This window comes from Mesoplodon densirostris, chromosome 1 (assembly GCF_025265405.1).
Source record: "Mesoplodon densirostris isolate mMesDen1 chromosome 1, mMesDen1 primary haplotype, whole genome shotgun sequence".
In the NCBI taxonomy this organism is placed as follows: domain Eukaryota; kingdom Metazoa; phylum Chordata; class Mammalia; order Artiodactyla; family Ziphiidae; genus Mesoplodon; species Mesoplodon densirostris.
Window position 1 is genome coordinate 15964828 of NC_082661.1, and position 24790 is coordinate 15989617.

Below are 24790 nucleotides of genomic sequence, written 5' to 3' on the forward strand. Positions count from 1 at the left end.
CAAATGGAAATCAAAAGAAAGCTGGAGTAGCGTTTCTTATATCACACAAAATAGACTTTAAAATACAGACTATTAGAAGAGACAAGGAAGGACACTACATAACGATAAAGGGATCGATCCAAGAAGAAGATATAACAATTGTAAATATTTATGCACCCAACATAGGAGCACCTCAATACATAAGGCAAATACTAACAGCCATAAAAGGGGAAATCGACAGTAACACAATCATAGTAGGGGCCTTTAACACCCCACTTTCACCAATGGACAGATCATCCAAAATGAAAATAAATAAGGAAACACAAGCTTTAAATGATACATTAAACAAGATGGACTTAGTTGATATTTATAGGACATTCCATCCAAAAACAACAAAATACACATTTTTCTCAAGTGCTCATGGAACATTCTCCAGGATAGATCATATCTTGGGTCACAAATCAAGCCTTGGTAAATTTAAGAAAATTGAAATTGTATCAAGTATCTTTTCCGACCACAATGCTCTGAGACTAGATATCAATTACAGGAAAAGGGCTGTAAAACATACAAACACATGGAGGCTAAACAATACACTACTCAATAATGAAGTGATCACTGAAGAAATCAAAGAGGAAATTAAAAAATACCTAGAAACAAATGACAATGGAGACACGACGACCCAAAACCTATGGGATGCAGCAAAAGCAGTTCTAAGGGGGAAGTGTATAGCAATACAATCCCACCTTAAGAAACAGGAAACATTTCGAGTAAACAACCTGACCCTGCACCTAAAGCAATTAGAGAAAGAAGAACAAAAAACCCCCAAAGTTAGCAGAAGGAAAGAAATCATAAAGATCAGATCAGAAATAAATGAAAAAGAAATGAAGGAAACGATAGCAAAGATCAACCAAACTAAAAGCTGGTTCTTTGAGAAGATAAACAAAATTGACAAACCATTAGCCAGACTCATCAAGAAAAAAAGGGAGAAGACTCAAATCAATAGAATTAGAAATGAAAAAGGAGAAGTAACAACTGACACTGCAGAAATACAAAAGATCATGAGAGATTACTATAAGCAACTCTATGCCAATAAAATGGACAACCTGGAAGAAATGGACAAATTCTTAGAAATGCACAACCTGCCAAGACTGACTCAGGAAGAAATAGAAAATATGAATAGACCAATACAAGCACTGAAATTGAAACTGTGATAAAAAATCTTCCAACAAACAAAAGCCCAGGAACAGAAGGCTTCACAGGCGAATTCTATCAAACATTTACAGAAGAGCTAACACCCATCCTTCTCAAACTCTTCCAAACAATATCAGAGGAAGGAACACTCCCAAACTCATTCTACGAGGCCACCATCACCTTGATACCAAAACCAGGCAAGGATGTCACAAAGAAAGAAAACTACAGGCCAATATCACTGATGAACATAGATGCAAAAATCCTCCACAAAATACTAGCAAACAGAATCCAACAGCACATTAAAAGGATCATACACCATGATCAAGTGGGGTTTACCCCAGGAATGCAAGGATTCTTCAATATACGCAAATCAATCAATGTGATACACCATATTAACAAGCTGAAGGAGAAAAACCATATGATCATCTCAATAGATGCAGAGAAAGCTTTCGACAAAATTCAACACCCATTTATGATAAAAACCCTGCAGAAAGTAGTCATAGAGGGAACTTTCCTCAACATAATAAAGGCCATATATGACAAACCCACAGCCAACATTGTCCTCAATGGTGAAAAACTGAAACCATTTCCACTAAGATCAGGAACAAGACAAGGCTGCCCACTCTCACCACTCTTATTCAACTTGGTTTTGGAAGTTTTAGCCACAGCAATCAGAGAAGAAAAGGAAATAAAAGGAATCCAAATTGGAAAAGAAGAAGTAAAGCTGTCACTGTTTGCAGATGACATGATACTATACATAAAGAATCCTAAAGATGCTACCGAAAAACTACTAGAGCTAATCAATGAATTTGGTAAAGTAGCAGGATATAAAATTAATGTACAGAAATCTCTGGCATTCCTGTACACTAATGATGAAAAATCTGAAAATGAAACCAAGAAAACAATCCCATTTACCACTGCAACAAAAAGAATAAAATATCTAGGAATAAACCTACCTAAGGAGGCAAAAGACCTGTATGCAGAAAATTATAAGACACTGATGAAAGAAATTAAAGATGATACAAATAGATGCAGAGATATACCATGTTCCTGGATTGGAAGAATCAATATTGTGAAAATGACTCTACTACCCAAAGCAATCTACAGATTCAATGCAATCCCTATCAAACTACCACTGGCATTTTTCACAGAACTAGAACAAAAAATTTCAAAATTTGTTTGGAAAAACAAAAGACCCCGAATAGCCAAAGCAATCTTGAGAACGAAAAACGGAGCTGGAGGAATCAGGCTCCCTGACTTCAGACTATACTACAAAACTACAGTAATTAAGACAGTGTGGTACTGGCATAAAAACAGAAAGGTAGATCAGTGGATCAGGATAGAAAGCCCAGAGATAAACCCACGCACATATGGCCAACTTATCTTTGATAAAGGAGGCAGGAAGGTACAGTGGAGAAAGGACAGCCTCTTCAATAAGTGGTGCTGGGAAAACTAGACAGGGACATGTAAAAGTTTGAGATTAGATCATTCCCTAACACCATACACAAAAATAAGCTCAAAATGGATTAAAGACTTAAATGTAAGGCCAGAAACTATCAAACTCTTAGAGGAAAACATAGGTAGAACACTCTATGACATAAATCACAGCAAGATCCTTTTGGACCCACCTCCTAGAGAAATGGAAATAAAAACAAAAATAAACAAATGGGACCTAATGAAACTTCAAAGCTTTTGCACAGCAAAGGAAACCATAAACAAGACCAAAAGACAACCCTCAGAGTGGGAGAAAATATTTGCGAATGAAGCAACTGACAAAGGATTAATCTCCAAAATTTATAAACAGCTCATGCAGCTCAATAGCAAAAAAACAAACAACCCAATCCAAAAATGGGCAGAAGACCTAAATAGACATTTCTCCAAAGAAGATATACAGACTGCCAACAAACACATGAAAGAATGCTCAACATCATTAATCATTAGAGAAATGCAAATCCAAACTACAATGAGATATCATCTTACACCAGTCAGAATGGCCATCATCAAGAAATCTAGAAACAATAAATGCTGGAGAGGGTGTGGAGAAAAGGGAACACTCTTGCACTGCTGGTGGGAATGTGAATTGGTACAGCCACTATGGAGAACAGTATGGAGATTCCTTAAAAAACTACAAATAGAACTACCATATGACCCAGCAATCCCACTACTGGGCATATACCCTGAGAAAACCATAATGCAAAAAGAGACATGTACCAAAATGTTCATTGCAGCTCTATTCACAATAGCCCGGAGATGGAAACAACCTAAGTGTCCATCATCGGATGAATGGATAAAGAAGATGTGGCACATATATACAATGGAATATTACTCAGCCATAAAAAGAAACGAAACTGAGCTATTTGTAATGAGGTGGATAGACCTAGAGTCTGTCATACAGAGTGAAGTAAGTCAGAAAGAGAAAGACAAATACCGTATGCTAACACATATATACGGAATTTAAAAAAAAATGTCATGAAGAACCTAGGGGTAAAACGGGAATAAAGACACAGACCTACTTGAGAATGGACTTGAGGATATGGGGAGGGGGAAGGGTAAGTTGTGACAAAGCGAAAGAGAGGCATGGACATATATACACTACCAAACATAAGGTACATAGATAGTGGGAAGCAGCCGCAGAGCACAGGGAGATCAGCTCGGTGCTTTGTGACCGCCTGGAGGGGTGGGATGGGGAGGGTGGGAGGGAGGGAGATGCATGAGGGAAGGGATGTGGGAACAGATATATATGTATGACTGATTCACTTTGTTATAAAGAAGAAACTAATAAAAAAAAAAAAGATGCTACCAGAAAACTTCTAGAGCTAATCAATGAATTTGGTAAAGTATCAGGATACAAAATTAATGTACAGAAAACTCTGGCATTCCTGTACACTAATGATGAAAAATATGATAGTGAAATCAAGAAAACACTCCCATTTACCACTGCAACAAAAAGAATAACATATCTAGGAATAAACCTACTTAAGGAGATAAAAGACCTGTATGCAGAAAATTATAAGACACTGATGAAAGAAATTAAAGATGATACAAATAGATGCAGAGATATACCATGTTCTTGGATTGGAAGAATCAACATTGTGAAAATGACTCTACTACCCAAAGCAATCTACAGATTCAATGCAATCCCTATCGAACTACCACTGGCGTTTTTCACAGAAGTAGAACAAAAAATTTCTCAATCTGTATGGAAACACAAAAGACCCTGAATAGCCAAAGCAATCTTGAGAACGAAAAACAGAGCTGGGGGAATCAGGCTCCCTGACTTCCGACTATACTATAAAGCTACAGTAATCAAGACAGTATGGTACTGGCACAAAAATAGAATGATAGATCAATGAAACAGTATAGAAAGCCCAGAGATAAACCCATGCACATATGGTCACCTTATCTTTGATAAATGAGGCAGGAATGTACAGTGGGGAAAGGACAGCCTCTTCAATAAGTGGTGCTGGGAAAACTGGACAGGTACATGTAAAAGTATGAGATTAGATCACTCCCTAACACCATACACAAAAATAAACTCAAAATGGATTAAAGACCTAAATGTAAGGCCAGAAACTATCAAACTCTTAGAGGAAAACATAGGCAGAACACTCTATGACATAAATCACAGCAAGATCCTTTTGGACCCACCTCCTAGAGAAATGGAAATAAAAACAAAAATAAACAAATGGGACCTAATGAAACTTCAAAGCTTTTGCACAGCAAAGGAAACCATAAACAAGACCAAAAGACAACCCTCAGAATGGGAGAAAATATTTGCAAATGAAGCAACTGACAAAGGATTAATCTCCAAAATTTATAAACAGCTCATGCAGCTCAATAGCAAAAAAAACAAACAACCCAATCCAAAAATGGGCAGAAGACCTAAATAGACATTTCTCCAAAGAAGATATACAGATTGCCAACACACACATGAAAGAATGCTCAACATCATTAATCATTAGAGAAATGCAAATCAAAACTACAATGAGATATCATCTCACACCAGTCAGAATGGCCATCATCAAGAAATCTAGAAACAATAAATGCTGGAGAGGGTGTGGAGAAAAGGGAACACTCTTGCACTGCTGGTGGGAATGTGAATTGGTACAGCCACTATGGAGAACAGTATGGAGGTTCCTTAAAAAACTACAAATAGAACTACCATATGACCCAGCAATCCCAGTACTGGGCATATACCCTGAGAAAACCATAATGCAAAAAGAGACATGTACCAAAATGTTCAATGCAGCTCTATTCACAATAGCCCGGAGATGGAAACAACCTAAGTGTCCATCATCGGATGAATGGATAAAGAAGATGTGGCACATATATACAATGGAATATTACTCAGCCATAAAAAGAAACGAAATTGAGCTATTTGTAATGAGGTGGATAGATGCAGAGTCTGTCATACAGAGTGAAGTAAGTCAGAAAGAGAAAGACAAATACCGTATGCTAACACATATATATTGAATTTAAGAAAAAGAAATGTCATGAAGAACCTAGGGGTAAAACAGGAATAAAGACACAGACCTACTTGAGAATGGACTTGAGGATATGGGGAGGGGGAAGGGTAAGCTGTGACAAAGCGAAAAAGAGGCATGGACATATATACACTACCAAACGTAAGGTAGATAGCTAGTGGGAAGCAGCTGCAGAGCACAGGGAGATCAGCTTGGTGCTTTGTGACCGCCTGGAGGGGTGGGATAGGGAGGGTGGGAGGGAGGGAGGGAGACGCAAGAGGGAAGGGATATGGGAACAGATGTATATGTATAACTGATTCACTTTGCTATAAAGCAGAAACTAATAAAAAAATAAATAAATAATTTAAAAAAAATTCTGTTGCTGAGTTTTCAAATTCTTGATCAGGATTCTCTGTAAAACACAGGTTAGTTTTCCTGTAAAATATAGAAGGTATCAAATGCCTTAAAGCTCAGTATTAAATTAATATAATTTGTTTACACATAACCTCTTTCCATTCTTACAATATAAAGTCTCTTACATTTTTTTTTTTTTTTTTTTTTTGCGGTATGCGGGCCTCTCACTGTTGTGGCCTCCCCCGTTGCGGAGCACAGGCTCCGGACGCGCAGGCTCCGGACGCGCAGGCTCAGCGGCCATGGCTCACGGGCCCAGCCGCTCCGCGGCATATGGGATCCTCCCAGACCGGGGCACGAACCCGTATCCCCTGCATCGGCAGGCGGACTCTCAACCACTTGCGCCACCAGGGAGGCCCAGTCTCTTACATTATTAATGTCTGACTGCAATCTATAATCATATTCTTTGCCAAGAAGAAAATATATTTCCAGAACACTCATGTCATTATCACTTCAAAAACAGTTCAAGGCTAAACAAACTAAAGCAAATTCCAAAGTTACTGACATCATGAAAACTGACAGAAATACCATCCCATACCGACAAAAAAGCCACACAGCAATGAAGACCAAAGTAAAATATACTCTCTAGAATATAGACTTTTAAAAAAATCTGTACTACAAGGCACTAAATATTTATTTTAAAACCTTATACACTCAATAAACATAAGATCAAGAAATTAGATTTACTATTCTCTCAAACACAAATCCCAGCAATCAGAATACTGTGCTGTTAGAACTATTCACATATGAGAGAACATGATTACATTAAAAACATATGCTGAAATTCAGAGACAGGTTTATTTTATCAATTATGCATAAAATAGTACAGGTGAAAAATGCACATTCACTGGCTAATTTTTCTGCAAATACTCATATTCTTCCATGAAAATATGCATCTATAATACTTTAAAGACACATTTTAAAAATTCTTTTAATATTCCATTTGAAACACCAGTTCATAACTCAGTCTTAATAGCATATTTGAAATACATTAAAAAGAGCACATATGTTGTAGGTATAAGACTCAAAACTAGATGAATACAAAGAAAAACTTTTATTAACCATTTGGATACTTATGTAATAGAAAGCCAAATTTCTGGATGTTGCCAAAAATCTTTTTCCACCTACCCCTGAAATGCTGATGTTTCACTGGGTGCCCCTCCCCCACGTAAAAATTTATCTTACTATTCTAAAAGGTGCACACTTTTGCTACCCACAGTTTCATACCCACAGTTTCTCTCAGCATTTTGTCCTCTGGCATTCGATCCATAAATATTTATTTAGCTTCTTACCCTCTGCCAGGCAAAGTGGGCATCACTATTTGACAATCAATCTTAAATGAAATGATTTTATCATGTTTTAACATACAGTGTTATTTCCTGTTGGTTTCAATAAATAGTCTTGAGGTAGTAAATTATATTTATAGATTCCCTGATAATGAATCATACTTGAAATCCTAGAATAATTCCTACTTGGTCATAGTTTATTATAATTTTGAAACTGTTGAATTCTATTTGCTAATATTTTATTTTAGATGTTTGATTCTATATTCATGACTGTTTTCCCTGCCTTCTTCCCCAGAGGTTTTGTTGAGACATTTAAACACTTTTCTTTCAGTGTATATTCTATTTCAAGAATCTTTATTTAGCAATTTTTGTATTCAAAACAATCTCTCAAAATGCTTATAGATCTACTGAGAGAGATTCATTGTTCATTACTCTTCTTGATTCTCTACCTTGAGGTCACTGATTAAATATACTGATAAAACTAATTTTCTTGAATGTCATGCTACATTAACAAATATTATATGCCTTTCTTCCCAATTAAAGATCTTTCAATTTTTTTCCTGTTAAATCAGGAAAACATCAATATATAGTACAGTGGTAGAATCAAAAGAACTTTGAACTTAGACTTGGGTTCAAATTCTGAATACACCATCCTACAACCTATGCAAGTTTGGGTTTAACCATGCTAAATCACAGTTTCTTCCTGTATGAATGAATATAATAGTACACGCTACACAGATGTTATGAGAATTACATCATAAAGCATATGTAAAGTGCAAAACATTACAGGAAGCTTTCGGCGAATGTTAGTTCTCCCTTTTCACAAAACGCAAGGTCACTTTTTCCCTTACTCACTGGCCTATTTTTTAAAGAGAAGTAACTACTATTTCTTCTACACAATAGTTTATTATAGAAAGAAAAAGAGAACCTTGAGCAAAGGATACAGTAAAGCTTAAAACAGTCAACAGTTGGCTAAATTCATTGAAAAAAGGGTATGATGATTTTAAGAGTTTTTCTTACAGACAAAGAAACAAATGGGTTCTTTCAGGTGGCAGGGCAAGGGGTGCTGCTTTTGTCAAGGAAGAGCCCTAAGGAGTTAACAGAGCGCAGAGAGAAGTACTGATAAACAAAGAGAGGGACACATAAAATAACCTCCAGAAAATAAAAATAATTATAAACACGAAGAGCGAGCAAGTTTGAATTTTTATAGTTTTGCTGGATTGTTCCAAAAAATTAAATAATTAGATGTTTTAATTTGAATATGATTTTTTAATGAAATTATGTGCCTTACAAAATTGTATCCATTATACTGTGTGTGTGTGTAGACACACACACACACACGTATCACTCTACAGGGTTGTACAAAAACATGTATACTATGTTTCATAAACGACTTAAGTGATTTTTAAGGGTATACTGAACTACAACTCCACTGTGTTTAAAATGATTATTATACATTACCAATTAAAATAGGATTACTTCTGCAAATATGGAATTAAGTACTTTTTTTTTTTTACTGAGTTTGCTTTTAAATAATTGCCTACCAAGAAGTTAATGTCATAAGTAAAACTGTCATATGCAGGAAATTTGTTTTTTAAATTCTATTTATAATATTATTTTGACTTGATTTGATTTGAAGTTTAGGTGTTTTGCTTTCTGCAAGATATATTTCTGATATAAATCTGACTCCCTATCCTATTCTGAAATAATCTAACTCAACAGATTACATTTTCATGACTCTACTATATATATATATATATTTTTTTTTTTTTTTTTTTTTTGCGGTACGTGGGCCTCTCACTGTTGTGGCCTCTCCCGTTGTGGAGCACAGGCTCCGTATGCGCAGGCTCAGCGGCCATGGCTCACGGGCCCAGCCGCTCCACGGCATGTGGGATCTTCCCGGACCGGGGCATGAACCCATGTCCCCTGCATCGGCAGGCGGACTCTCAACCACTGCACCACCAGGGAAGCCCTCTACTATATTTTTGAGGAAAAAAAAATTATGATCAATGTATCTCAGAGTTATCTTTCATCTTGTACATTCTCTTACTCTTAGGTAAATTTTCTTATTGAAGAAGAATAACTACCATTTGTAATTAAAAGTATCATAACTATAGGTTAGGCCTACTGAAAATTCTATAATAGCTATTAATTTGATGATTCTGAAATACTGTCTCAAGATTCAATTCAATTTTAAGGTATGTTTCAATTCAGGAAAATCTCTCATTTGTAAATGTTGATATCTTCAGTCAAACCACCAAAAAGATGGGTGGTTTACTAAAGAGATGTGAAAAATATACAGACTACTTGATTCCTTTTTTCCCACTGACCCTAGAAAACTAACTTTTATGATACTACTTTCCACAGTCAAATAGTTTAAAAGTATAAATATGTCTAATAACCTGAGATCAACTCAGTGAGACATGCTTTTCCACTGCATCTTTAGTCTCATTATGTACTAGAAGGCTATCTTTACCAGAAAGATCACTTTAATCTTGAATCAGGTGCAATAATGACACCACTAGCAATAACAAAATATATATTAATAAAATTTTCAGGTTTGAAATGTCTTCAAGCTAGCTTTACAAACTAGAACATTAAGTAATGTATCATTGTATACGTTACAGTCCATCCAGTCTTATTCACTAGTCCTGGCTCTATTATCAGTTGCACTTGAGTCACTTTCTAAAAATATAAATACCCAGTGCCTAATCTAAGAGGATCAGATTACAGAGGTCTGATTTTTCTCCCTTCAACCTTCAAAGGGAATGCCAAGGTCCAGCCATGTTTGAAAATCACCATTATATGCCTTCTACATCCATCATGTATAGTATAATGAGAACTGGGAAGGCAAGGTTATGTCCTCAAAGATTAATGATATTGGCTATATAAAATTTACTATGGCAGTAGGGTTGAAATAGTACATTTTAGAGCAATGAAAAGTTAGTATTAGCATACATATTTTTATTGTTTAAACATCATAGAACACAAGCAGCTAAATCTTCAGATGCATTCCAGTTAAATATGCCATAAAAGTCCCAGTGTACTGTACAAAAGAGAAAACCTAGCAACACAACTTTTTTTACCCCAAGTGGATCTATTTTCAGGTTGGTTCATATACAATGGTTATATTTTATTTCCACAAAAATATACTTCATAAGGAAAGCAATTATTTTGGAAGACATTTTCTAAAATAAGAAAAATAATTTTCCCAGGAAAATATTTCAGCATTTGATGCTACAAACCCAGGAGAATAAATACAGATTGGGGGAGGGGCGGCTTTATTGGGAACTGCATAGAAACAATCAAATAAGGTAAAACAAAACACCTTTATCCTGTATTGATTGTATTGCTTTATGTTTTTGTTGTTAGTTGTTAACACAGGGAAAACAAAATCCCATGTTAAAATGCAACATTGTTTAAACTATGTTATTCTTCCTCCCATTTGAACAATCTGTTTGAAAAATGAAACTGATATTTGCTTCTATCGTTCCACAGCATTAAGAAACCTTACTAAACATAAAGTGTCTGGTAATTTGTTGGGAAAATGAAGAGCATATAGTGGACACAACTAAACAGCACAGTGTAGTCAAGAGGAAAGACTACCACTTTAGGGGTTAAAAAATGCTTGATCTACCACCGGCAGGGCTTTGGGCAAATTCCTTTTACTCTTGTGCTTAATAATCTGAAAATGAGTTTATTAACACCTTGTTACAAGGTTATTAGAGAGGTTACAGATAGTGTAAATAAAGCTCTTAGTAAAGTACCTAGCTCTTAGAAGACACTTAATAAAGAGTAGCAATTAGAATAATGATAATCTGAGAGCTCGCCCCCCCCCTCTCTCTCTCTCTCTCTGAAAAACTAACAACTCTAATGTTTTTCACCTTGGTAAACTTTTTGGTTGCATAAAACCTAAAATATGGTAATCTTGAACAACATGGAAGAAATAAAAATAAATTCCCAATATGTCAGCTACAAAATAGCTCAACATTAATTTCCTCGTTAAAATACAGAAATCGGGTGGAAGCTCCTTGAAGAATCTTTTTCAAAAGTTCAAAATCTCACTTCATGGATTTTTAACAATTACAACAAAATTCTACACTTTTCCTAGGATTTTTATTCCTAGAAGAAAAACAAAATGTTCATCCACCTCCAGAGAAATAAGTATACTGTCTCATCACCATAGCAAAATAATATATTGACAGTGCCAACCTGGCAATGAAAGGTCATAATAAGCCAGCCTAGATTCAATACTTCATTTAACCAATTTTCTGGATCTCAGGCACTGATTTAAAAGCCTTCTGAAAGCCAAGATAATCCCATTTTCATCATGAATCATAACTTCAAATTATTATTTCAAAAGGTAAATATTTAATTATTTAGGGTCTAAAAATCCTGAAGACAGTGGATTCTTTTCAATGATTACTCACAGACAGATAGTCATAGAATTTAAAAAGCATGCCTAACTTTATTACTAGGAATTTCCTTCCAAACAAGCTTACAATAGTTTAGGGATCAAAGTGCTTATTAATAGTCATAATTTTCTTTATATGCTGCCACTTGAAATAATTTTCCGAAGTAGACTATGTGCCTTTATGATATTCAAAAGTGAAAGGATACGTCTTACATCTATTAAATGTGTTATTCTTCGGTCTCTTTTATTTTTATTTATCAAAATGTTTCTTAATAGCTTAAAATTGGTTTATTATTGTACTTTATACAATAAAAGGTACTCTTAAGTACTGCTAAAGATTTAAAATATCAGCTATGTTTTATCTATAACATGATATATAGAGAAGAAATTTTTTCACTACAATGGTCAACCAAGTAGCTAAATTTAGTACTCAAAAAATATATTCATTTACTATTCAGAAATTGATAGGACTATAGATAGCATAATTAAAATTGAGTTGTATAGATGCACTGCATTTCTAGGTTCCCTGGTAAAGATTCTTCTTTAGTTACTTCCATTCCTAGATATGTTCTGGGTTTCCATTTTGTCCCCAAATATTATTTATTTAGCTTTTCTATCTCTATATTCCTTTCTCTAATTCTATCAGTTTCCTCTATGGAGTAAGTATATCTGATGAGTTTAATTTAAATGCATCTTTGCTCATCCCCACTAAATCTAAAATACTTGCATTCTTACTCTTTGTAATGTAAACTTGCTAGTGCTCCATATATCCATTATCAAAACTAATATGGTAATTGTCAAACAAAATAGACTGATAGAGTGTTCATGTAGGTATACAATACATAAAAGCCTTCATAAAGACATTCAAACCCAGATTTCTCAATTACCCTGCCTCCACCACTGACTCACCTCAGTTCATCTCTTCTGCCCTATACTACTACTATGCTGAAACTGGAGAGAATTCCATTCATAATCTGTCACTGAATTTCTCTCTCTAAAATGACATACACACATGCTATCAAGTAATGTATTTGAGAATCTCTACATGAAAAAGTTCTGGTATTTCCTACTTTGTACAGTCCTAACAGATACATACCTATGTCATATGCCAGGAAATCGGCAGAAAAACATTTTGCACCGTTACTCAAGGAAGTGTCATTATGGGTATTTCCTCCAAAAATAAGCATAGCTCCATTGATAAGAACAGCTGAATGAAGGTATCTGGCAAACCCACTTTCTTTCAAAATAGTCCTACAGGATAAAATTTAAAAATGTATTACAAAGGATAAAAAGATCTCCCTGATTTTATATATATTACAGAAAGGATCTAATTTGCATATAGAATTTTCCTTGGAATTGTGAAAAAACATGCTTTATTATTTTCAACAACTTATAAATGGCCTCTAAACTTCAATATTTTAAAAAAATATTCTGAGATTCATAGTACCTTAAAATGCTTTCAGGAAATACAATATTAAACATAATTGTTAATGATTTTATAATAATTTATATTTTGAAATTTTGCTTTCATTTATAAAAGTAGGAAACAAGTCTCCTTTAAACTAGAGGACCAAATTATCATCAGTTTTAAATACCAAAGTAAATATAAAGTTAAATATAATAAATTTACTCTGAACAATACTCAGTTAAAACTACATGGCTCATATGGATCTCATAATATGCTTTCTAAGTTTTTAAATATGATATAACATACATGAAAGTGCACACATCATAAGTCTAACACAATGAATTTTCACAAGATGAACACAGCTAAGTAACCAGTACTAAGATCAAAAAATAAAAATTACCACTATTCTGAGTCTAACAAATATTTCTATTGCTGCCTTTGTACTTTACAAAATGGAATCACATAGTTTTTATTAATTTGTATGTATGTCCTGTTGCTTAAGATTATTTTTGAGATATACCCATATTGTGTATAATTGAAAATCACATTGCGTTTTTGAGAAACATTCAAATTAAAATAAATGTTCTTTTAATTACAGTGTAATTATGAGAGAAATACTACAAATATATGCTCACAATTATAGTTTACCTGAATTCACTGATATATATATAATAAAGGTTCATGACAATATGAATCAATACTTTATAAATACTCTATAAATAAATCCCTGGTACAAAGAATCAACATGTAAACATAGTATGTATAGTATAGTTAGTAAGGTATATACAGTATCTCAAAAGCTATAGATTATAATACCAATTAATGCTTAAAGAATATGGAACTCACTTCCAGAATGTCAATATAAGGAGTTCCATAAACAATCTCCCCAGGGAAAGAACTATAATTGGTAAAAATTTTTTTAAAAAAGAAAAAAACAATTTGGATCTCAAAAATGTTGCCAAGAGCAACAACAAATAAAGAAATATTTGCTCAAGAATATCTACTAAATTTCATTAAGAACAGCAACAGTCCACGATATTTGACTCATTACCAACTCCCATTCTTCCCATCACCGCCACCTCCCCACACATACACAACCAGTTAGGCAAGACTGTTCAACCACAGGCTGGTAAAGTCAAGAAGAGTATGCTCCTTCATCCCTCAGCTCCTAGTCCAGGCCATTAAAATACAACCAGCAGCAACAGACTGCCAATACTTCTCACGCCCCCTAACTCTTAGTGGCAGAAGTTCTATTCAAGAAGAAAGCATTCGAGTTCCGAGTCCTCATTCTCTACCTAGCCACCACCCACAGGGTGGAAGCTATACACCAAGCCTTAGAGATTAAGAACAAGAGGGCCAGAAAGTCTTCACCCCTAATTCATAGGGCAGCAGTTCCAAGATAAAAGAGGCAAGCTGAGAAGAGCAAAGGCTACCATACCCATCCAGTTCTCTGCACATAACACAGTGGTGTCAATGAAAGAACAGTCTACAAACCCCACCTATATTCCCAAAGCAGTGGCATAGAGGTTTTCTCCCACAGGGAGAGACAGCCTAAGAAAAGGAGAGGCAGCCTAAGAAAAGGAGAGCCCCAAAGGTCTCAAGGAACTTGACTTTATTTGGTACAAGGTGGAAAACTTCAAGCCTTAAGGGCACTCAAAAACAATGGAAGCAGTGGCTGTAAGCAATGAAGAGATAGCTACATGAGAACAATAATCTAAAACACAGACAAGCTAGAAGTTTATCAGAGAGAACCAGGGGAAAAGACAGCTAATAAGAGCCTTACTGGGGTCAGAACCTCAAAGACTGGCCTCAGAGACTACCCCTGAAAAAGGTATGAAAGGGAATTCAGACTGTGGAGCAATTTATGCCCCCAGAGCATTGTTGAAAATAATAGAACTATCAGTTGGCAATTAGTGGAGGCTACCAGGTGAGTGTGATACAAACAGAGGCAGAAAGCTTAACCAAGAGCTCAGAGGAAAAAGTCAAAGAGCTCTGCTAAAATTACTATCATCCCAGGGTGACTGTGTGCATACCCAGGCTGTACCATCTGAGGAGGAACATCAGAGGATGCATTTGGAAGAAGAAACATACTTCTCTAGAAGAGTTCAGCCAAGTTACTAAACAAATAAAATTACAACAGCCCCAGAGAGGAAGGAAAAGTCAGGATCCAGAGTTGCTACAATATATTATCTAAAATGTCTGGTTTTCAGGGAAAATTATGGCATGCAATGAAATAAGAAAGTGTGACCCATACACAGGAATAAAAGCAAGCAACAAAACTACCTTTAAGAGAACCCAGATGTCAGATGAACAGCTATTATAAATATAGTCAAAGACTTAAAGAATACAACGTTTAAAGAAGGAAAATATGACAACATCTTATCAAACATAAAACATTAACAAAGAGAAACAACAAAAAAAGGAAAATTTGGAGTTGAAAAGTGTAATATTGAAATTTTAAAATTTAGTAGAGAAGCTCAACAGTATATTTCAGCAAGCAGCAAGAAAAAAAATCAGTGAACTAGTAGATAAATCAATAGAGATCCTGCAATTCATAAAACAGAGAGGAAAATGAACAGAGTCTACGAGAAATGTAGAACACCATTAACAGCAACAACATACATTTACTGGGAATACTAGGGCAGAGGAGGAAGAGGTAAAAGACTTTTCAAGAAATAATGGCTGACAACTTCCTAAATTTGATGAAAAACATTAGCATACACATCCAAGAAGCTCAACAAACTTCAAGTAGGAAAAAATACAGAAAGAGCCACACTCAGACATAAAATAGTAAAAATATTGAAGGCCAAGGGTAAAATCTTTAAAGCAGCAGGAGAAAGAAGGTTCTTCCCATACAAGAGAACTCCAATAAGATAAATAGCTGACTTCTCATTAGAAACAATAAAGGCCAAAAGGCAATGGGATGGCATACGAAAAGTGTTGAATTTTTTAAAAAGTCAGAACACGAGGATACAGGGAGAGACATCAGCAAGACGTAGGAATAAGTTTCCTACTGTGAATAAAAAATATTGCCTGCCATACGGTAAACAAATGAAGTTGCAGCCATTGAGCCATCACACTGCAACCATGACAGTGAGCCCTGAGAGAACTCAGAATGGAAACAGAATGCCCTCCACTGCAGCCACCCAGGACAGTGCACCCTGAGGAGGCTCAGGATGAGAAGCACAGGATACTGGCCCCAGATAGCAGAGGTGCATATCAAAGGAATGATCTCAATGAGCTAGACTTTGCATCTTTCCATACACAGAAAAGCGCTAAATTCCTTAACTTGAGATATCTGGTTTTCTTTAACTAACAGCAATCTTCTGATGTTCTGTCTACCTGGTCTTTGTTGCAAAAACTGCTATATACCTGGCTCCCGCTTGCCTCTTTGGAGCAGTCTCTCAGAGTTATCCAAGATGCTATGTCACAGGCTTAAGTCCTCAGATTTGTCCACCGAATAAAACATAACTCTCAACTTTTATGTTGTGCATTTTTTTTTCAGTCAACACTGCCTTCATCCTCCCACAGAAGCACTGATTTTGTCAACTACTCAGAGACAGGAGTACCTCTGTAGGTGCCCAGCAGTCCAGCAGAGAAGTCCTAGCACCACTTGGAGCAAAAATTCCAAGAACAGGACTGAAGAGGGTAAGAAGAACAATTTCACTTTACCACATCACCCCCACCCCCAAGGCAACAGCTCACTGCCAAGAGAAACTCATTCAATCTGCTTTTTCTCCCATGGGGGAAAGTGAGAACCTAGTAAGTGCCTAGCTTCCATGGCCAAGCAGGATGATGCCCAAGAAGCCTACTTCTTTCTCACCCTTTCCAAAACAATGACAGGATGGGCAGGGGGGGGAAAGGGGGTTCACAGCAACCAGGGTATAAAAGCCAACAGGGCTAATGTTTCTACTAACTACCTCATGAACTCTACCGAGAGGCCCACCCATAAACTTCATAGAGTGTATTACCTGCAGATTCACCTCAACTAGCACACCCATGCTCCCAACAATCCATAAATCCCTCCCCCACATAGCCCGCACCCCATACACACCCCTGCAGACAGCACACTTTAGCTTCTGCAGGTCATGAATAAGCACACACATATAATCGGCTCAACTCTGTTGCCATGGAAGAGTGTGCATAACCTTGAACACTTCAGGCACTGCCCTGGGGAAAATAAATAAGACGCTCTCAGTATCAGGCCTGGCTTTTTGTGATGGAGAAAATTCAACCTCCAAAATATATTAAAAACTCATATAACTCAATAGAAAAAAAGAACAATTTAATTTTAAAATGGGCAGAGGATCTGAACAGACATTTTTCCAAAGAAGACAAACAGAGGACCAACAGGTACATGAAAAAGTGCTCAACAAGGAAATGCAAATCAAAACCACAATGAGGTATCACCTCACGCGCATACACACAGCTGTTGGAATGGCTATTATCAAAAACACAGGAAATAAGTATTGGTGAGGATGTGGAGAAAAGGGAACACTTGTGCACTGTTCATGGGAATATAAACTGGTACAACCACTGTGGAAAACAGTACAGAGGTTCCTCAAAAACCAACTGAGAATTACAATTACAAATTACAAATCTAATTACAAATTTAGAACTACCAAATTATCCAGCAATTCCACTTATGAGTATTTATCCAAAGGAAACAAAATAGCTATCTCAAAAAGATATCTGCACCCCCATATTTATTGCAGCATTATTTACAATAACTAAGACATGGAAACAACCCGAGTGTCCATCAACGGATGAATGGATTAAGATATATATACAAAGGGGAATGTTATTCAGCCATTTTAAAAAAAAAAAGGAAATCCTGCCATTTGCAACAACATAGATGGACCTTGAAGGCATTACACTAAGTGAAATAAGTCAGACAGAGAAAGGCAAATACTGTATGACCTCACAAATATGCAAAATCTACAAATGTTTTTAAATGAACTTATAGATACAGAGAATAGATTGGTGGCCACCAAAGTCAGGTGGTAGAAGGTGGGTGAAATGAGTAAATGTGGTAAAAAGGCACAAACTTCCAGTTCTAAGACAAGTAAGTCCTGGGAATGTAATATACAGCACAGTGATTATAGTTAACAATACGGTATTATGTTTGAAAGTTGTTAAGGACTTAAAAGTTCTCATTACAAGAAAGAAATAATTCATAACTATGTACGTGATGGATGTTAACTAAACTGTTGTAATCATTTTACAATATATACATATAACAATTCATTATGTTGTACATCTAAAACAAATACAATGTTTTATGTCAGTTATATTTCAATTTAAAATAATTAATTAGGGCTTCCCTGGTGGCGCAGTGGCTGGAAGTCCGCCTGCTGATGCAGGGGACATGGGTTCGTGCCCCGGTTCGGGAAGATCCCACATGCCGCAGAGCGGCTGGGCCCGTGAGCCATGGCCACTGAGCCTGCGTGTCCGGAGCCTGTGCTCCGCAACGGGAGAGGCCACAACAGTGAGAGGCCCGCGTACCAAAATAAATAAATAAATTAATTAATTAATTAAAATAATTAATTTATTTAATTTTAAAAAGATAAGTGTTTGCAAGAATGTGAAGAAAAGGGACCTACTAGAGAATGGACTTGAGGATATGGGGAGGGGGAAGGGTAAGCTGTGACAAAGCGAGAGAAAGGCATGGACATATATACACTACCAAACGTAAGGTAGAGAACTAGTGGGAAGCAGCCGCATAGCACAGGGAGATCAGCTCGGTGCTTTGTGACCGCCTGGAGGGGTGGGATAGGGAGGGTGGGAGGGAGACGCAAAAGGGAGGGGATATGGGAACACATGTATATGTAAAACTGATTAAATTTGTTTAAAAAAAAAGTAAAAAAAAAAAAAAAAAGAAAAGGGAACCCTTCTACACTATTGGTGGGAATGGAAATTGGTATGGTCAACTTGGAAAACAGTATGAACATTCCTGAAAAAATTAAAAATTGAACTACCAAGAACTATAATATGATCCAGCAATCCCACTTCTGCATATATACCCAATAGATGCAGCTAAAGCCTAAAAAAAATCCAACATCCTTTCATGATAAAAAGCACCCAACAAAATATAGAAGGTAACTTCCTCAATCTGGTATGGCTGAATGGTGCACCACCACAAAAGATGGATCCATGTCCTAATCTCCAGAACCTGTGGATGTTACCTTATTTGGAAAAAGAGTCTTTTCAGATGTAATTAAATTAAGGATCTTGAGATAAGGAACTCATCTTGGATTATTCAGTGGACCTAATCCAATGACAAGTGTCCTTATAGGAGACACACAGAAAAGAGGAGAAGGTAATGTATCTGTGGAGGCAACTGGAGTGATTCAGTCACAACTCCAGGAATACTGACAGCCAAAGCTGGAAGAGGCAAGGAAAGGAATTACCCCTAGCATTTCTGGAGGGGGCATGGCCATGGTCACACTTTAATTTTGGATTTCTGGCCTCCAGACCTGTGAGAGAATATCTTTCCATTGTTTTAAGCTACACAGTTTGTGGTAGTTTGTTACAGCAGCCATAGAAACCTAATACAAAGGATATCTACAAAAAAGAAAAAAAAAAAAAAAGAGCTAACATGATACTTAATGGTAAAAGATTAAATGTTCCCCCTCTAAGATCAGAAATAAGACAAGGATTTTTGCTCTTGTCACTTTTATTCAACTTTGTATTAAAGATTATAAGAAGGAAAATGGGCAAGACCATAAAATTAAATGCATCTAAATTGGAAAGGAAGAAGTAAAACTCTCATTATTTGCAGATGACATGATCTTATACATAGAAATTCAAAGAAATCCACAAAAAACTGCTAGAACTAATAAATGAGTTTAGCAAGTTTGTAGGTTAAAATAAAATAAAAATAAATTGTATTTCTAAAACCAGAAGTGAAAAATCCCAAGATAAAAATAATAAAACAATTCAATTTACATTAGTATCAAAAAGAAAAAGTATTTAAAAATAAATTTAATGAAACAAGTGTAAAATTTAAACCATGAAAACTAGAAAATATTGAAGAGAGAAATTAAAGATAGCCTAAAAAAATGAATAGATATCCCATTTACATGGATTGGAAAACAAAATATTGTTAAGATGACCATACTCTCCAAATCGATCTACAGATTCAACTCACTCTCTATAAAATCCCAGCTGGATATTTCTCTCATTGACAAACTAATCCTGTGATTTATGTGGAAATTCAAGGGCCCAGAATAGCCAACTCAAAGAAAGGAAAGAATACTCTTTTCAACAAATGGTGCTGAGGCAACTGGATATCTAGGTACAAAAGAGAGAAACTGAACCCTTCCCTTACAATATATGCAAAAATTAACTAAAAATTGATAAAAGGCCTAAATTTAAGAGCTACAAGTGATAAAACTCTTAGAAGAAACTACAGAAGTAAATACTCCTTGCCTTGGGTTAGGCAATGGATGCTTAGATATGACACCAAAAGCATAAGTGACAAAATATATAACAGATAAAATGGTCTTAAAAATTAAACATAGCTGAGCTTCAAAGGACACTAAAAATAAAGTGAAAAACAACATACAGAATGGGAGAAAATATTTGCGAATCACATATCTGATAAAGGATTTATATCTAGAATATATAAAGTACTCTCTCAACTCAAGGGATAATAACTCTAGAAACAGAAGGACATTTCCTTACCTTGATTAAAAAAAATTATCAAAAAAATTAGAGGCTGAATCAAGATGGCAGTGTGGGAAGACATGGAGTTAACATCTCCCCACAACTAGGGCGCCTGCTGGCTGCTAATGGGGAACTCTGACACCCAAGGATAAGGGAGGAACCCCAAGGTGAACCAGTAGGACGTAGGGGGACTGAGAGGGGAGAAGTGGAGCCCACAGAGGATCAGTGCCCCTGAGGCTGGGGAGATCAGGAGAGGCAGGTGGGAGGGACTCTCTGGGAAGAGCAGGAGAGGAGCAAAGGGCGACTGCTCCACCCACTCAGGGCTAGGGAGCCTGCTGAGCTCCCAGGCCGATCCCCTGCCCTCCAAACTCCCCTCCAGGCTGCATGGGTCCTTGGGGGCATAGGAGGGAGGCCAGGGAGATCAGGAGAGGCAGGTGGGAGGGGCCCTTCCAGACTAGAGGAGCAGGAGAGGAGAGGAGGGTGTTTGCCATGCCTATTCAAGCACAGGAAGAATGCTGGGCTCCCAGGTGAGGTCCCTGCCCTCTGAGACCAGGGGTGGGGGGCACGCCTCGGCCCCTTCTGCTCCTTGAGCCTAAGTCCCATGCCCCACAGCCCCTAGGGCCTTTTGCAGCCCTGTGGGCCCTGAGCATTGGCCCCGCCCACCACCCAAACCTACCCTTGCTTAGGCTCCACCCTCCACAGCCAAGGCCTTCCCCCACACCCTTTTTTCTTTCCTCCCCTTGTCTTTTGTACTATTATGGTACTGTTGTACCTTCCAGTTGTTGATTCATCTATATTTTTATTTTTATATTCTTCCTAACATATCTCTTAGTTTCCTAGTCTAATTTTATTTTTTACTTTGTTTTCGTTCTTGGGTTGTTTTTTTTTTTGCCGCCAAAGGCGGCTTGCAGGATCTTGGTTCACGAGCCCAGGGTCGGGCGAAAGTTCCTGCAGTGCGAGTTCCAAGTCCGAACCACTGAACTAACAGAGAACCTCAGACCCCAGGGAATATTCATCTGAGTGAGGTCACGGAGTTCCTCATCTCAGCACCAAGACCCAGCTCTACCCAATAGCCAACCAGAGCCAGAAAGCTCAGGCCAAACAACCAGTAAGACAGGAACACAATCCCACTCATAAAAAAAAAGAGATGGCAAAAAATATGTCACAAATGAAGGAGCAAGGTAAAAACCTACAAGATTAAATGAAGAAGAAATAGGCAATCTCCTGAAAAAGAATTCAGAGTAATGATAGTAAAGAGAATCCAGAATCTCCGAAACAGAATGAAGGCACAGATTGAGAAAATACAAGAAATGTTTAACAAAGATCTAGAAGAACTAAAGAACAAACAAACAGAGATGAACAACATAACAACTGAAATGAAAAATACACTAGAAGGAATCAATAACAGAATAACTGAGTCAGAACAATGAATAAGTGAGCTGGAAGACAAAATGGTGGAAATAACTGCTGAGGAGCAGAATAAAGAAAAAAGAATGAAAAGAATTGAAGACAATCTCAGAGACCTCTGGGACAACAATAAACACACCAACATTCAAATTATAGGGGTCCCAGAAGAAGAAGAGAAAAAGAAGGGGTCTGAGAAAATAATTGAAGAGATTATACTTGAAAACTTCCCTAACATGGGAAAGGAAATAGTCACCAAAGTTCAGGAAGCACAAAGAGTCCCATACAGGATAAACCTTAGGAAAAATACACCAAGACACATATTAATCAAATTAACAAAAACTAAATTCAAAGAAAAAATATTAAAAGCAGCAAGGGAAAAACAAAAAATAACATACAAAGGAATCACCATTAAGGTTATCAACTGAGTTTTCAGTAGAAACTCTTCAGACCAGAAGGGAGTGGCAGGATATACTTAAAGTGATGAAAGAGAAAAACCTACAACCAAGATTACTCTACCCAGCAAAGATCTCATTCAGATTCCGTGGAGAAGTCAAAAGCTTTTCAGACAAGCAAAAGCTAAGAGAATTCAGCACCACCAAACGTGCTTTACAACAAATGCTAAAGAAACTTCTCTAAGCGGAAAACACAAGAGAAGAAAAAGACCCACAAAAACAAACCCAAAACAATTAATAAAATGGTAATAGGAACATACATATCGATAATAACCTTGAATGTAAATGGATTAACTGCCTCAATCAAAAGACACAGACTGGCTGAATGGATACAAAAACAAGACCCATATATATGCTGTATACAAGAGACCCACTTCATACCTAGGAACACATACAGACTGAACGTGAAGGGATGGAAAAAGATATTCCATGCAAATGGAAATTAAAAGAAAGCTGGAGTAGCAATACTCGTATAAGATAAATTAGACTTTAAAATAAAGACTGTTACAAGATATAAGGAGGGACACTACATAATGATCAAAGGATCAATCCAAGAAGAAGATATAACAATTATAAATGTTTATGCACCCAACAGAGGAGAACCTCAATACATAAGGCAAATGCTAACAACCATGAAAGGAGAAATCGACAGTAACACAATAGTAGTAGGGGACTTTAACACCCCACTTGCACCAATGGGCAGATCATCCAAACAGAAAATAAATAAGAAAACACAAGTTTTAAATGACAACAGACCAAATAGGTCTAACTGATACTTATAAAACATTCCACCCAAAAGTGGCAGAATACACTTTCTTCTCAAGTGTACATGGAACATTCACCAGGATGGATCACATCTTGGGTCATAAATCAAGCCTCGGAAAATTTAAGAAAATTGAAATCATGTCAAGCATCTTTTCTGACCACAACGCTATGAGACTGGAAATCAATTACAGGAAAAAAAACTGTAAAAACAAAAATACACGGAGGCTAAACAATATGCTACTAAATAACCAACAGATCACTGAAGAAATCAAAGAAGAAATGAAACAATACAAAGAAACAAATGACAATGAAAACACCATGATCCAAAACTTATGGGATGCAGCAAAAGCAGTTCTAAGAGGGAAGTTTATAGCAATACAATCCCACCTCAAGAAACAAGAAAAATCTCAAATAAACAATCTAACCCCACACTTAAAACAACTAGAGAAAGAAGAACAAAGAAAACCCGAAGTCAGTAGAAGGAAAGGAATCATAAAGATCAGAGCAGAATTAAATTAAATAGAAATGAAGAAAACAATAGCAAAGATCAATAAAACTAAAAGCTGGTTCTTTAGAAGATAAACAAAATTGATAAACACTTAGCCAGACTCATCAAGAAAAAAAGGGAGAGGATGCAAATCAATAAAATTAGAAATGAAAAAGGAGAAATCACAACTGAAACTGCAGAAATACAAAGGATTATAAGAGACTACTACAGGGCTTCCCTGGTGGTACAGTGGTTGAGAGTCCACCTGCCGATGCAGGGGACATGGGTTCGTGCCCCGGTCCAGGAAGATCCCACATGCCGTGGAGCGGCTAGGCCTGTGAGCCATGCCACTGAGCCTGCACGTCCAGAGCCTGTGCTCCACAACGGGAGAGGCCCGCGTACAGAAAAAAAAAAACAAAAAAAAAGAGACTACTACAAACAACTATATGCCAATAAAATGGACAACCTGGAAGAAATGGACAAATCCTTAGAAATGCACAACCTGCCAAGACTGAATCAGGAAGAAACAGAAATATGAACAGACCAATCAAAAGCACTGAAATTGAAACTGTGATTAAAAATCTTCCAACAAACAAAAGTGCAGGAACAGATGGCTTCACAGGCGAATTCTATCAAATATTTAGAGAAGAGCTAACACCTATCCTTCTCAAACTCTTCAAAAAATTGCAGAGGGAGAAACACTCCCATATTCATTCTATGAAGCCACCATCACCTGATACCAAAACCAGAAAAAGATATCACAAAAAAAGAAAATTATAGACCAATATCACTGATGAACACAGATGCAAAAATCCTGAACAAAATACTAACAAACAGAATCCAACAGCACATTAAAAGG

At 36.6% G+C, this 24790-nt stretch overlaps 1 protein-coding gene across 1 annotated transcript in view; it reads right to left on the reverse strand.

Annotated features, from left to right (window-relative positions):
* ATRNL1 (attractin like 1) overlaps window positions 1-24790 on the reverse strand; it is a 730282-nt gene that overhangs the window by 581262 nt on the left and 124230 nt on the right. Inside the window, exon 10 of the mRNA XM_060100355.1 lies at window positions 12841-12995. Within this exon, the coding sequence (XP_059956338.1) occupies window positions 12841-12995 (155 nt within the window). The remainder of the gene's footprint in view (window positions 1-12840; window positions 12996-24790) is intronic.